Source organism: Barbus barbus (genome assembly GCF_936440315.1).
Source record: "Barbus barbus genome assembly, chromosome: 42".
Lineage (NCBI taxonomy): Eukaryota > Metazoa > Chordata > Actinopteri > Cypriniformes > Cyprinidae > Barbus > Barbus barbus.
In genome coordinates, this window is record NC_136720.1 from 3,352,727 (window position 1) to 3,367,550 (window position 14,824).

General features: G+C 41.6%; 3 protein-coding genes across 3 annotated transcripts in view; 1 reads left to right on the forward strand and 2 right to left on the reverse strand.

Annotated features, from left to right (window-relative positions):
- The window catches only part of LOC306861123 (uncharacterized protein), a gene marked incomplete at its 3' end in the record, with an annotated part of 730,281 nt that overhangs the window by 45,830 nt on the left and 669,627 nt on the right, over window positions 1-14,824 (forward strand). The window lies entirely within an intron of this gene.
- Window positions 404-4,921, reverse strand: LOC306861605 (uncharacterized protein). The gene is made up of 5 exons (XM_079403981.1): window positions 4,600-4,921; window positions 3,678-4,479; window positions 3,367-3,576; window positions 2,388-2,794; window positions 404-2,061 (listed from the first exon to the last, which is right to left on the reverse strand). Exons 1-5 carry the CDS (start codon window positions 4,912-4,914, stop codon window positions 841-843), a joined length of 2,955 nt encoding a protein of 984 aa, XP_079260107.1. The 5' UTR covers window positions 4,915-4,921; the 3' UTR covers window positions 404-840.
- On the reverse strand, window positions 5,043-8,776 carry LOC306861457 (uncharacterized protein; the record flags this gene model as incomplete). The annotated part of the gene is made up of 6 exons (XM_079403708.1): window positions 8,486-8,776; window positions 7,871-7,957; window positions 7,612-7,770; window positions 6,790-6,927; window positions 5,982-6,065; window positions 5,043-5,537 (listed from the first exon to the last, which is right to left on the reverse strand). The coding sequence occupies exons 1-6, from the start codon at window positions 8,636-8,638 to the stop codon at window positions 5,043-5,045; spliced, it is 1,116 nt and encodes a 371-aa protein (XP_079259834.1). The 5' UTR covers window positions 8,639-8,776.

Consider the following 14,824-nt stretch of genomic DNA (forward strand, 5'->3'; position numbering starts at 1 on the left):
GAATCCAGCTAAAGACACGTTTTTGTAATATTGTTAATTTCATTAAATAAAGGAAGTTTCAAGGTTAATAAAATGAACATATGTACTTTGTTGGATATTCTTTCATGAAAATTAAAGTATACCAATGTAAATGTGTTTTTGTTGTTATTATTAGTTATTGTATTGATATTTATTCTGATTAATCGTATTATTGTTATTTGTAGTTGTTGTGTTGATATTTATTCAATTTATTCAGACACAAATCTGTTATTTCTAATGAAAAAAAATGCAAAATAGTAATTAATATGCTGAAAAATGTCTGTGACAAGAATGACAAAATGTACAAATTATCTTTTTATAGACATGTTTTATTGTTGCAGTGTACTGATGAAATAGTGTTACGAAAGTAAAATTAAAAGAGCAATCATTTGCCAATTTGTTTTTATTTTACAATTATGCCAACAGAACAGTAACAAGTATTAAATGAATTAAATTAAATGTTAAATAAGTTTTCAAACAACAATAAATTAAAAGGGAGATAAAATGAAAATAAAAGTAGAAATCAAAAAGCAATAATTTGCTAATTTGTTTTTTATTTTACAATTATGCTAACAGAACAGTAATGAATATTAAATAAGTTTTCAAACAGTAAATTAAAAGGTAAATAAAACGGTAAATATCAAGTTTTCAAAAACACTAAATAAGTTAAATGAAAAGGGTTTAAAAACAGTAAATAAAAAGTTAAAAAAATATTAATGTTTAAAAAACAAAAAGTTAAATAATGTTCAACACAAACATTAACAATAGTGAACTATATTTAAACAACTATATACAACACTACAATAAATACAAATATATACATTATTTGGGAACGGTTCGCCGCATTTCCTCTAACCACTGTTCTTTTGTAACAGTCTCAGTCTGTGGGCAGTACACCCGGCCCCTGTACTGGCTATGTCCCGTTGCACTTGTTTTGAACTGCCCGCACTTCTTGCAAGTGTTTGCCTCTACAGTTCTCTTGTAGGGTCTCTTGGGCATGGCTTGGGGGCTGGCAGCTGGTGTAGCAGGTTGTAAACTGGTGCCCTGCACAACTGTAGGCTGTAACTGTGGCTGTATCATTGACATCCCCTGAACCATTGGGATTCCCTGAAGCATCGGCATACCATGAACCACTGGCATTCCCTGGACCATCGGGAGTCTTTGAACCATTTGCAGACCCTGGAACACTGGCACACCCTGAAGCATCGGCACACCCTGAAAACATGGTGCTGCTGGTATAAGTATGTTGGGTACCATCTGCGCTGATGCTCCAGGTGCTGATGGCGTAACCAACATAGGACTCTGTGCTGGTGCCTTGGGTCTTAGAGGGGGTCGTCCAGTAGAAGTCTGCCTCTGCTTTGCCTGACCTGCTGTACTCTCTGGTAGCTTGTACTGGTGCTGCTCCGCTGGTTGTTCTGGCTCAATCCGTGGGCGTTTGGCAGCCTGGAGAGGTTCCTGAGCTTCAGGGAGGGTCTGAGGCAACTGAATGCCCTGAAGCAGCACAGACAGCTCCTGCTTTTTCTGTCTGTTGTTGTACCACTGAATCAGGGTGTTCTGGTTAACCTCCACCAGCTGCATTGAGGTTCCTCCCATCACCAAGCTGTTGCCCAGTACAAGCTGCCTTATCCTTCTGTAGTCTTGGAGGATCAGAGACCATCTCGACAGTGATCCCTTGCCTTTTCTTTTGGGGCTTGGGTGAATAGTGCAAAGCCTGATGAAGATGGTCTCCACCAGACGGCAACAGTCAGGCCACTGAGCAGGTGCGCTGCTTGCACCCAGCACACTTCTGGTAGTGCTCTCTACTCCAGGGGTTTTAGTGGGCGTCTTTGGTACTCTGAAGCGTCCACTCAGCAGTCTCTTCTGGTGTCGAGCTGCATACACCACCCGTTGCTTGTCTCGGTCATCCAGGTTCTGCCAAAGTGCAATTATGGTGTTGGCTTCCTGATTGGTCAGGCTGAGGGCTGTGTAACCCCGGAGCTCCACCAGATATTCTGACAGCCTGTCCACATGTTGATATCCCGGGACATTTTGGTAGTCAACAGCCTTTTCGAAAACACAAGCACAAAATATAATTTATATTTAATTTAATTTAAAATATAATCACATTTCTTTGATGCATAGTTCCATAATTAGTTCCATTGATTCTGTTATTTTCCTGTTTATCAATGTGAAGCTGTTAAACACATTCTGTATAGTACAAAGCACTAACAAAATAAAACTTGAGATTTGACTCAATGCATCTTTGTTGCCTACTAATGACTTTAGTTGAAAATCTGAGCAAAGTTTGGATTTAAAGCAGTAGATGTTGGTCCATCCTTGTTTGAATTATTCTAGTTTATTTGAAAGAAATACAGAGGAATGGCACTTACCGTCTCTTCATCATCATCCTGACCAGCATCCTCTGGCTCTGAGGGGAGTGGTGAAACAGACGTTTCAGAGGGAACAGGTGAGACAGCAGTCCCTGAGGGTCCAGGTGATGAAGGAGACAGTGTGGGGCCAGGGACCAGTGAAGGGGATGTGGAGCCCAGTACAGCCGTGTCACTGCTGGTGACCAGGGTGGAAGAAGCCAGTGTCAGTGTGGAGGAGGGTGGTGACAGAACAACCTCTGGATCAGCAATGGTGTGATCCTCGCTGATGTCACAGAAGCCCTCATCTTCATCTCGTTCCTCCACATTAAGGTCCTCGATGAGTTCTGCAGTCTCCTCAGAGTCTGGGTTCATGTCCTGCAGTGCCTGACCAGTCTGCTGGAACAGATACTGCACTCCAATGAGCTCACCTGGAATAAAAACAATAAACAAACGGATGAAATAAAATTGTTGTGTATCATATTTGATACATAAGGCATTTGTAGTAGCTCATATAGTGTAATAGTGTGAAAACATGTAGCTCATAGTCGAGGAGAAAAAAAAAATTATTCAGAGGCCAGAAACCTATAACTGTGGGGGCAAAACATATAATGCAATGCAATACAATGATGACTGAGAGACATACAAATAAATGTTCCTCAAAAACCTGATGAGCATATTTGATACTTACATGTAACTTGGTTTTTCTAATCAAGTAAACCTAAGTAAAGTTGCTTCAGTACAGTAAATGTCACCAAATGTTACTAATAATTACTTTCTAATAATAAAGATTTCACAGCAAAATGACACGTTAAGTATGAGCTAAAGGTAGACATTTGTACAATTATACTGAAAGGCCTTTTACTTGATAGAAAATATTAATCAGATGACAGAGGGCATGTTTCAAGAAAAAGTTGATCATGCTGACTTTATAGGCTTAAATATAAAATATCGACTGAGATTATTGAATTGCAAGTTAATTAACAATAATAAATTCTCTTACCGGTGTAACGTGCAGGGGGACAAAACATGGGGACCACTTTCCTCCCAAACAGCTTTTCATAATTGCTGTTAACACAGTGAACAAGTTCTCCTGTGTAGCTGCGTAAAGCTGATGGCTCCGATGACAGGGAAGCCGCCTCCCGATCCTGGTTCCACCTGTGTAGACCCTCCAGCAAATAAATCTGAAAGTTCAGACTGTTTGCACTGGTCCCTGTAAACAGACACAACAGTTTTAGGGAGTGTTAAATAAACACACAAAGACACTTAATGTTCTTTCTGTACATATGCGCAGTGTGTGTGACAAAGATGTACCTGGGATGAAACGGTTCAGGTGTAAATGAAAGGATTCGAGAGAAGTGGAGCCTCTGGCACATCTGTATGTCTTCAGAAGCACACCTCCCTTGGTTAAGCTCCCTGTCTCTGTATAGAGCGCAACACCAGGGGGGTCTTGGATACACTTAACGTGCTTCTTCTGGACACTCCAGATGTGCTCCATCCTTTCTCGGTCCAGAAGAGAAACACCCAGGGAGTCGTTGCCCTTGCTGCTCAGGAGCTCTGCAAGCAGTCGTTCAAGGAGAAGGATGGTAGTCTCCTCTCCACAGGTCCTCCTCCGGCAATGTAGAGCCAGCTCCTCCCTGGTCAGATGCTTGCTCACATCTTCATCTGTCAGTGCAGGCCAACCCTGGGACATCAACAGCTCTCTCTTTGCTTTGCGAAGCATAGAGACATCAGCCGCATCCCATTCAAAGATGCACGCTGATAGCCGTGACATGAAGATCGGGTACAGCTGATGGGCATCAGTTGTACACCCCAGGGCAATCCTGCGCATAAAATGCCAGATGTCCAAGCGTATCACGAGATCTGGCCAGCCTCTGAATCTGGTTTTCAGCTTGGTCTCGCCCACCTCGGTGCAGCACCCACAGTCCACGTACAACACAGCAGGTGGATCCACACCAGCCTGCTGGTATCTTTTCACCAGACCGTCTACCATCATGTCCAGTCCTGCTCCTTCCTGGGCTGTCAGCACACTTATGAGCACCTGACCAAACTCGTTGCCAACAGAGGTAAGCCAGTGTCCCGTTCCCCTCGCTGTCCCAGCCAGCTTCTTGGTGATCTGTAATAAGAGATGATATGAAGTTACGCTGTAAATGTAATCAAACATCACACCATGTAAAATACAGATACAGTGATGTATATAAACAACAGCATTAATAAACAAAAATCCACAACTAACCTTTTTAGTGGAATCCATCTTCAAGACAGAGCCATAAGTGGATGTTATCCTTGCATGGATTTCATCCAGCCTTGTCAGGATGTCTTGGCTGTAAACAGTGAGCAGCCACTTGCAGCTTGGGACCACTGTAGGCTCTGGGGGCTCCTGGAACTTTACCGGCATCACCCCGGGTTGATTGAGGAAGTCAACACATTGGGTGGTGTACCGGGCCAGACGATGAAGCCACTGCTCGCTGTGGTTTTCACGCAGCTGCTTGATCACCCGCGTGGGGCTGTTGCCTAAGCCACGCTCACGCAGGAGCCGGATGACCCGCATATCACAGGCATACCTTAGGAAAAGCGAAATCCACACATTCATATATTTTAGATATTTGATTTTTGATATTAGTATTTGCATATATATGTGATGATGGGCTAACAACTGGATGAGGAATGAAAGTGTACTTACTTCCTTGTGAGGATGACCTGAAACTCAGAACGATGGCCCAGATCTAGCTGTTGCAGGACGGCATGACTCCAGGACACATGCAAGGCTCTACACTTGGTACAGATGAGGGTTTCTGTGACCATGTTATATGTTCTGTCAATGTCTAGAACCTGCCGGGCTCTTTTGTGCAGACCGCCTCCTGTCAGCTGATGTTGTCCGCAGGCAGGATTGGGACAGAGAATCTTTACCCTCCACAGCTTGTATGGCATCCACAGCAGAAGAGAATGACAAAAGAATCTGTCTGGAGCTGGAGCCTGATTATAGATAAGTGCTGGCTGTGGTGGGTAATACCAGAGCTGGAGGTTATCACGAAGCTCTGGCTTTCCCTTGGATCCCATTTTGAAAAGCCTTTTGCCAATCCACTTGTGATCCTCTGGTGGCAAGGTCTCCGACCACAAACGAGGAAGTGGAACTACAGATGGAGCTTGCAATAATGACCCAGAAGGAGCTGTCTGTTAAGGAAAAAAAGACAAAACATTTAGTCAAGGAAGGCAATTAATTTAATAAGCATTTTATTTTAATCCATCACTTCTTTCACATAAAATTATCATTGCAATTATAGTTTTTACTTGAATACCTTCAATGGTATTACAGTGATTAGTATGACAATGAAACTGATAACTTTATATTATCCAATGCTGTCATCCAAAAAAGGAACAAAAAAAATTATATTCTGAAATCCTGTTTAATATATAAAATAATATTATTTTCTGTAATTTTTCAAACATTCTCTCTTTATTTTAACACATGAATATGTTAACTTCTACACATTGTTTATAATTAGTAAATTAGTATCAAGTCAACTCAATTTACATTATGATAATATTTTGACTGTAGATTTCTGGCGACAGCTGATTTACTTAATTTTTAGACCAACAGAATAAGAAATTACTTACTGAGACAATACTGCATGGCTGTGCAGGACTGGACACATCTGCAGTGGCTCTGGGGACAGGGGCTGGAACTTGAGGATCTAGTGTCTGTACAATCATGAAGTGAAATATAATAGATTTTGTAAATATAACATAATAACTTTAACTCATCCTAGATTAAATCATATACTACAGTTTAAAAGTTTGGGGTCCAAATGTTTATAAAAGAAACCTATTCTGCTCACCAAGGTTGCATTTGATCAAAAATACAGTAAAAACAGTAACAAATATAAAAAATTGTTACATTGTGAAACATTACTACAATTTAAAATTGTGAAATGTAATTTATTTCTATGGTGGCAAGAACAAATTTTCAGCATCATTACTCCAGTCTTCAGTGTTATATGATCCTTCAGAAATCATTGTCTTGAACATAAACATTTTTTACTATTAGTTGAAAATGTGAAAATGGCTGATGCTTAATAAAACTGCATTACAGAGGTGTTTTCAGAATTAACAGCATTTTTTCAAAATAGAAATCCTTTGTAACATTATGTATTGAATAGAAATCTTATGTAACATTAAATGTCTTTACTGAGATTTTTGACCAATTTAATGCCTCCTTGTTCAATAAAACTATCAATTTCTTTAAAAAAAACTTTTGAATGGTAGTTTGTATGAAATCTATTTATTCTACATAATATTGCTTTTTCCTTTATTAAAATATGGTCTTCTGGTATTAAAGATATTTTTAAAAAGTTTAATCATTTAGATAGAATGGAACATGAAATGTGTCTTCATAAAATACAATGTTGATTATGTTAGTACTTACAGAGACGGTGGTGCTTGGTACTGAGGCACTAGACACTGCTGCGCTGGGCTGGACTTGAACCTGAGAAGGTCTCCTGGCCACACTAAGATTTGGCTTTGCTGCAGCAATGTGAGAGCCAGTAAATCTTGGTTTGGTAAACTAAAAAGGGGCAAAAAATTGACATTTCAGTGAGAAGACAGAATGTGTGATAATAGCATTTATTACTATTTATATAAATATTACTATTTTAAGTAAATGCAGCCTTCAGGTAAAAACACTTCTTTCAGAACGGAAATGTAGTCCATAAGCAGAATGATTTATTAGCAGCACTGACTTAGGTTACTCTTGAAATAGCTACAAAGTATTTGCATGATGGAATAATTAACGTGTACAATTAATAATAGCCAGTGTGTATGTGGAATGTTACCTGAGATAGAGAATGAAAAAGAGAAAATGTAGCTTTACCACATGAGAAGTACAGAGAGAGATGCCATGAGGGACATGAGTCTAGCTCAGCGACCTTCAACCCAGGCAGAGCTCAGTTAGAGAGGAAGAGGGCAATCCAAGAGTAGAGCCCAGAGATGAAAGAGAGAAAGCACACAGGTTACATTTCTCTTTTATCCTTGACCATGTGACTTAAACCAAATCTGAGACATTCAAACCGACCAATCAGCAGACAGCAACTGCCCCCATTGTACAAAAGGTGTGAAAATTAGCAGGTCTAAGCCACCCTCTCATAGTTTTCTTGCTTTTTCTTTTTTTTATTCTTACTTTCTGTACTTCCTCGAATTTGAACTGAACACATACTTCAATGCTTTAAAAAAATTAAATTGTAATTCTTACCATTGACAACTGTGGTGCAACTATTTTTGCCACGGGTGCAGTAGGCTGGGGCTGGGGCGGGGTGCCAGGCTGATTTGTCCCCATGGCCTTCTTTGCTGTTCCAGCAGCAGCAGTTTGTTCCACCGCCCTTTCTGCTGGTCCAGTAGAGACAGTGGGGTGCTTAAGACAACCAAAAAAAAAAAAATACATATAACAATTCTTAAAGAAAACTATTTCAGTAAATAATACTAACAAAAAATACTTGCTACAGTAATGTTACCTTTGGAGTGTGAAAACCACAGATGCATTTCAGCACACCTCCAAGCAAGGTTGTCTGGCCACGAGACTGCATCGGACATTTCTCAATCTGTAAGCATTATAACAAATGTAATGCATACAAGTGAGTCCCTTAAAAGAGCATTACATTCATAATTAATACATTCATTTCTAGGACATGAGTCACTATTTATTTTATATATAATGTTACAGCTGGCATCTTTCTTTAAAGGAGAGACAAACAAGAGAGGAACATTTCACACCTTCAAACCACCATCATTCATTCACCATCCCTTCCCCCACCTTCTCAAATCTCTGAATTTCCCAGTACACAAACATCTTTCCTGTAGCTTTTCATGAACATAAATCTCAAAATACCTGCAACATTATCTACATAAATGTCTATAAACAATTATGACACCTGGTTTACAGTGGTGTAAGCCATCACATTGCATTGCTCTAATGAATGGGATCAGGTACATGTTTGTACTGAAGCCTTGTGTGTTGTTCTGTTATGCAAATACATTAAACAAAGATACTAATAATGTTCGATTATGCAAGTCAACAAACAGTCTTTTTTTATTTCTCAGTCATGCAAAGGTAACAAACACTCACTCACCCTTTGATAAATCTGGAACCACTTCTTCTGTCGAGGAGCTGGCCTGTTACCCTCATTTGATGGCCAAATTCCTGTTCTGGCAAACTTTTTAAGACGCGAAATCCATTCAGCGTCCGACATCGCTTTATGCGATTTGTATTGTTTGCCAGACATTTTTCCTCGAGTTCGATGAAACAGTTTTGAAAGAATAATTAAAAACGACACGCTAATTAAAAAAAAAAAAAAATGCAATTAGATGATAATCTCTTACCTGTCGTAATCCGCTGTATTTGATCAACAAAAGTGATGTCCTCCGTGAAATGATGCTGATCTCCGCGCGGCGATGATGCTCGCTGGTCATGAACTTCGGTACTGAACTTTTTTGACCTTTGACACGCCCCCTGAGGATTATGCCATTCTTTCGTACACCTTCGGCGCGGTTCGGCAATTTGATTGACACCTGACTAGAAGCGCTGACCCCTCCACCTAGCGGTGATGCGCGGCAACGCGCCGTCGACATCCCCGTGTACTCTGATTGGTCAAATGTCACGAATGTTAAGAAAATGTTAAGAATCGCGCTTTTTGATTGGCTGGAAATGTTATAGCGCTTCGATGCGATTGGCCCAAATGTTATAGCGCTTCGATGCGATTGGCCCAAATGTTATAGCGCTTCGACGCGATTGGCTGTGCAGTTCAACATTGCTTGACATTTTCGAAATATTGTCGGACTATCCTTCGGCAGCTAGCGTTCAGGTCGCAGTCTCCCCTGGAGGCGTGGGTTCGAATCCCACTTCTGACAGCCCTATCCTTTGGCTGCGGACAGTAGCCACAGTCTTCAGCCCTCTGACACGTTGCCCCAGCAGGGCAGTAACTTTGCCAAAGTTTTTTTTTTGTGAACGTTATTTCATTTCATTTCATTTCACTTTATTTATAGAGCACTTTACAACTGCTCCTGCAGACCAAAGTGCTGTACAATCAAGAAACACTCATTGAAACACACAACTCAAGACAACACACATTCTACTAAACAGCAAAGACTAGCCCAGCCTCTCAAAGGCTAAAGACAAGAAGTAGTTTTTGACTTCAACTTTAAAAGCATTTAAAGATGAGACCTCTTTAACTACCCGAGGATGACTATTCCAGAGCTTCTGCCCTGCAACAGCAAAGGCCTGATCCCCTTTTAACTTTAAATGAGTACCAGGGACAGTAAGCAATAACTTATGATTGGATCTTAGAGACCTAGGTGCTTGACGAACAGCAATGAGCTCAGACACGTCAGCAGGGGTGCCATCCCATGCACTGCTTTAAAAACATATAAAAGAGTTTTATACGTTATCCTGTAGTTCACTGGCGGCCACTTGAGAGAAGCTAAAATAGGAGAGATATGATGACTTTTCTTAGCACCCACTAGCAGCCTAGCTGCTGCATTCTGAACTAATTGCAAGCTTGAAATAGTGGTCTTGCAGGACTCCACATACAACACATTGCAATGGTCCAGACGAGACAAAACAAAGGCATTTAATAACCTTCTCTAAGCCTTTTCTTGACAGAACAGGCTTTAGTCGAGCAATAGACCTAATCTGGAAAAAACAACAACAAAAATACTCTTTACTACAGCATTAATCTGCTTGTCAAATTTCAGCTCTGGGTCAAACACCACACCTAAGTTCCTTGTTTGGTCATGGCATTAATCGGACCATGAACCCAAATATGTGGACATATCTAAACATCCTCTGGCAGGGCCAAAAAAACATCATCTCAGTTTTACTCTGGTTCAACTGAAGCAGATTTTGAGTCATCCAGCTCTTAACCTCCTCAAGACACGCAAATAGAACATTCAAACCATTATTCTCTCCCACTCTCATAGGTAAATAGATCTGTGTATCATCCGCATACAAATGGTACGACATGCCGTATTCTTTCAAAATTGAGCCGAGGGGCAACATATACAATGAAAATAAAATAGGGCCAATAACAGAACCCTGGGGGACACCACAAGTAACTGGCGATGTCGTTGAAACAAACTTACCATGCTTTACAGAGGATGATCTATGTGACGAATTAGACTTGAACCACTCTAAAACCGTCCCACGAATTCCAATTAAATGGGATAACCGCTTTATAAGAATCAGGTGGTCTATTGTGTCAAAAGCTGCACTTAAGTCGAATAAAATCAGAGCTGCCGCGTTACCTCCATCTCTGATTATACGGAGGTCATTAACAACTCTTAAAAGTGCAGACTCAGTGCTGTGACCTACTCTAAAACCGGACTGAAATTTGTCTAAGATCTCATAGCTGCTTAAAAATGAAATTAACTGGGAACAAACCACCTTCTCTAAAATCTTTGCTAGGCGTGGTAGTTTTGAGATGGGCCGATAATTCTTCAGTTCTTGAGGGTCTAAATTAGGCTTTTTAAGAAGTGGCTGAATAACCGCCTGTTTAAGGCCAGTTGGAACAACTCCATTATGTAGACTACTGTTGACAATAGAAGTAATCCCCCGCCCAACAGCATCAACCATCTCCTTAAGACGAACGTTAAGGGTTCACGAAAGCTTGCCTTTCCATTGACCGAAAATTTCATTTCGAATGCCAGCATGATATTAACCTTAAAAAACCTGACAAGGACACTGCCACATGCTGCATGAATATGAGAGGGATGCTATTACTGCATTCGTTCAGCATGAATGCTGAATTTCGATTACATTGTATATCAAAGGATGGCATAGGACTGAATGCAATGTCGCTGGATGGGGTTCGGGGAATTCACCTGGAACCTCACAGTTTCTCACAAAACGTCATGTCGTCCGCCCTCCAGAGGAGCTGTGCACACGGAAGGGAACAGAGAAAACCGCTCTTTCGTCTAAGCGCTCTCCGATATCAAAAAGCACCACGCTGCCCCGTGTGAGGCTCGAACTCACGACCTTCAGATTATGAGACTGACGCGCTGCCTAACTGCGCCAACGAGGCCGGTAGACCTGACAGGCAGAACAGCGAAGCACTAGCTTCCAGATCCTTGCCTGCAGGTGCAGCCCCAACGGGTCGGGTCAGCTCACACTGAGCTGGTGGGGTCAGGATGGCCGAGCGGTCTAAGGCGCTGCGTTCAGGTCGCAGTCTCCCCTGGAGGCGTGGGTTCGAATCCCACTTCTGACAGCCCTATCCTTTGGCTGCGGACAGTAGCCACAGTCTTCAGCCCTCTGACACGTTGCCCCAGCAGGGCAGTAACTTTGCCAAAGTTTTTTTTTTTGTGAACGTTATTTCATTTCATTTCATTTCACTTTATTTATAGAGCACTTTACAACTGCTCCTGCAGACCAAAGTGCTGTACAATCAAGAAACACTCATTGAAACACACAACTCAAGACAACACACATTCTACTAAACAGCAAAGACTAGCCCAGCCTCTCAAAGGCTAAAGACAAGAAGTAGTTTTTGACTTCAACTTTAAAAGCATTTAAAGATGAGACCTCTTTAACTACCCGAGGATGACTATTCCAGAGCTTCTGCCCTGCAACAGCAAAGGCCTGATCCCCTTTTAACTTTAAATGAGTACCAGGGACAGTAAGCAATAACTTATGATTGGATCTTAGAGACCTAGGTGCTTGACGAACAGCAATGAGCTCAGACACGTCAGCAGGGGTGCCATCCCATGCACTGCTTTAAAAACATATAAAAGAGTTTTATACGTTATCCTGTAGTTCACTGGCGGCCACTTGAGAGAAGCTAAAATAGGAGAGATATGATGACTTTTCTTAGCACCCACTAGCAGCCTAGCTGCTGCATTCTGAACTAATTGCAAGCTTGAAATAGTGGTCTTGCAGGACTCCACATACAACACATTGCAATGGTCCAGACGAGACAAAACAAAGGCATTTAATAACCTTCTCTAAGCCTTTTCTTGACAGAACAGGCTTTAGTCGAGCAATAGACCTAATCTGGAAAAAACAACAACAAAAATACTCTTTACTACAGCATTAATCTGCTTGTCAAATTTCAGCTCTGGGTCAAACACCACACCTAAGTTCCTTGTTTGGTCATGGCATTAATCGGACCATGAACCCAAATATGTGGACATATCTAAACATCCTCTGGCAGGGCCAAAAAAACATCATCTCAGTTTTACTCTGGTTCAACTGAAGCAGATTTTGAGTCATCCAGCTCTTAACCTCCTCAAGACACGCAAATAGAACATTCAAACCATTATTCTCTCCCACTCTCATAGGTAAATAGATCTGTGTACCATCCGCATACAAATGGTACGACATGCCGTATTCTTTCAAAATTGAGCCGAGGGGCAACATATACAATGAAAATAAAATAGGGCCAATAACAGAACCCTGGGGGACACCACAAGTAACTGGCGATGTCGTTGAAACAAACTTACCATGCTTTACAGAGGATGATCTATGTGACGAATTAGACTTGAACCACTCTAAAACCGTCCCACGAATTCCAATTAAATGGGATAACCGCTTTATAAGAATCAGGTGGTCTATTGTGTCAAAAGCTGCACTTAAGTCGAATAAAATCAGAGCTGCCGCGTTACCTCCATCTCTGATTATACGGAGGTCATTAACAACTCTTAAAAGTGCAGACTCAGTGCTGTGACCTACTCTAAAACCGGACTGAAATTTGTCTAAGATCTCATAGCTGCTTAAAAATGAAATTAACTGGGAACAAACCACCTTCTCTAAAATCTTTGCTAGGCGTGGTAGTTTTGAGATGGGCCGATAATTCTTCAGTTCTTGAGGGTCTAAATTAGGCTTTTTAAGAAGTGGCTGAATAACCGCCTGTTTAAGGCCAGTTGGAACAACTCCATTATGTAGACTACTGTTGACAATAGAAGTAATCCCCCGCCCAACAGCATCAACCATCTCCTTAAGACGAACGTTAAGGGTTCACGAAAGCTTGCCTTTCCATTGACCGAAAATTTCATTTCGAATGCCAGCATGATATTAACCTTAAAAAACCTGACAAGGACACTGCCACATGCTGCATGAATATGAGAGGGATGCTATTACTGCATTCGTTCAGCATGAATGCTGAATTTCGATTACATTGTATATCAAAGGATGGCATAGGACTGAATGCAATGTCGCTGGATGGGGTTCGGGGAATTCACCTGGAACCTCACAGTTTCTCACAAAACGTCATGTCGTCCGCCCTCCAGAGGAGCTGTGCACACGGAAGGGAACAGAGAAAACCGCTCTGTCGTCTAAGCGCTCTCCGATATCAAAAAGCACCACGCTGCCCCGTGTGAGGCTCGAACTCACGACCTTCAGATTATGAGACTGACGCGCTGCCTAACTGCGCCAACGAGGCCGGTAGACCTGACAGGCAGAACAGCGAAGCACTAGCTTCCAGATCCTTGCCTGCAGGTGCAGCCCCAACGGGTCAGCTCACACTGAGCTGGTGGGGTCAGGATGGCCGAGCGGTCTAAGGCGCTGCGTTCAGGTCGCAGTCTCCCCTGGAGGCGTGGGTTCGAATCCCACTTCTGACAGCCCTATCCTTTGGCTGCGGACAGTAGCCACAGTCTTCAGCCCTCTGACACGTTGCCCCAGCAGGGCAGTAACTTTGCCAAAGTTTTTTTTTTGTGAACGTTATTTCATTTCATTTCATTTCACTTTATTTATAGAGCACTTTACAACTGCTCCTGCAGACCAAAGTGCTGTACAATCAAGAAACACTCATTGAAACACACAACTCAAGACAACACACATTCTACTAAACAGCAAAGACTAGCCCAGCCTCTCAAAGGCTAAAGACAAGAAGTAGTTTTTGACTTCAACTTTAAAAGCATTTAAAGATGAGACCTCTTTAACTACCCGAGGATGACTATTCCAGAGCTTCTGCCCTGCAACAGCAAAGGCCTGATCCCCTTTTAACTTTAAATGAGTACCAGGGACAGTAAGCAATAACTTATGATTGGATCTTAGAGACCTAGGTGCTTGACGAACAGCAATGAGCTCAGACACGTCAGCAGGGGTGCCATCCCATGCACTGCTTTAAAAACATATAAAAGAGTTTTATACGTTATCCTGTAGTTCACTGGCGGCCACTTGAGAGAAGCTAAAATAGGAGAGATATGATGACTTTTCTTAGCACCCACTAGCAGCCTAGCTGCTGCATTCTGAACTAATTGCAAGCTTGAAATAGTGGTCTTGCAGGACTCCACATACAACACATTGCAATGGTCCAGACGAGACAAAACAAAGGCATTTAATAACCTTCTCTAAGCCTTTTCTTGACAGAACAGGCTTTAGTCGAGCAATAGACCTAATCTGGAAAAAACAACAACAAAAATACTCTTTACTACAGCATTAATCTGCTTGTCAAATTTCAGCTCTGGGTCAAACACCACAC

Bases quoted from the DNA above. Each gene is read 5' to 3' on its own strand.
- LOC306861605 (XM_079403981.1), bottom strand. From the start codon at position 4,914: ATGCGGGTCATCCGGCTCCTGCGTGAGCGTGGCTTAGGCAACAGCCCC. The intron at 4,480-4,599 runs GTTAGTTGTGGA...CTCTTATTACAG, and splicing joins AGATGGATTCCACTAAAAAG to ATCACCAAGAAGCTGGCTGG. The intron at 2,062-2,387 runs GTAAGTGCCATT...GTTTTCGAAAAG, and splicing joins AGGATGATGATGAAGAGACG to GCTGTTGACTACCAAAATGT.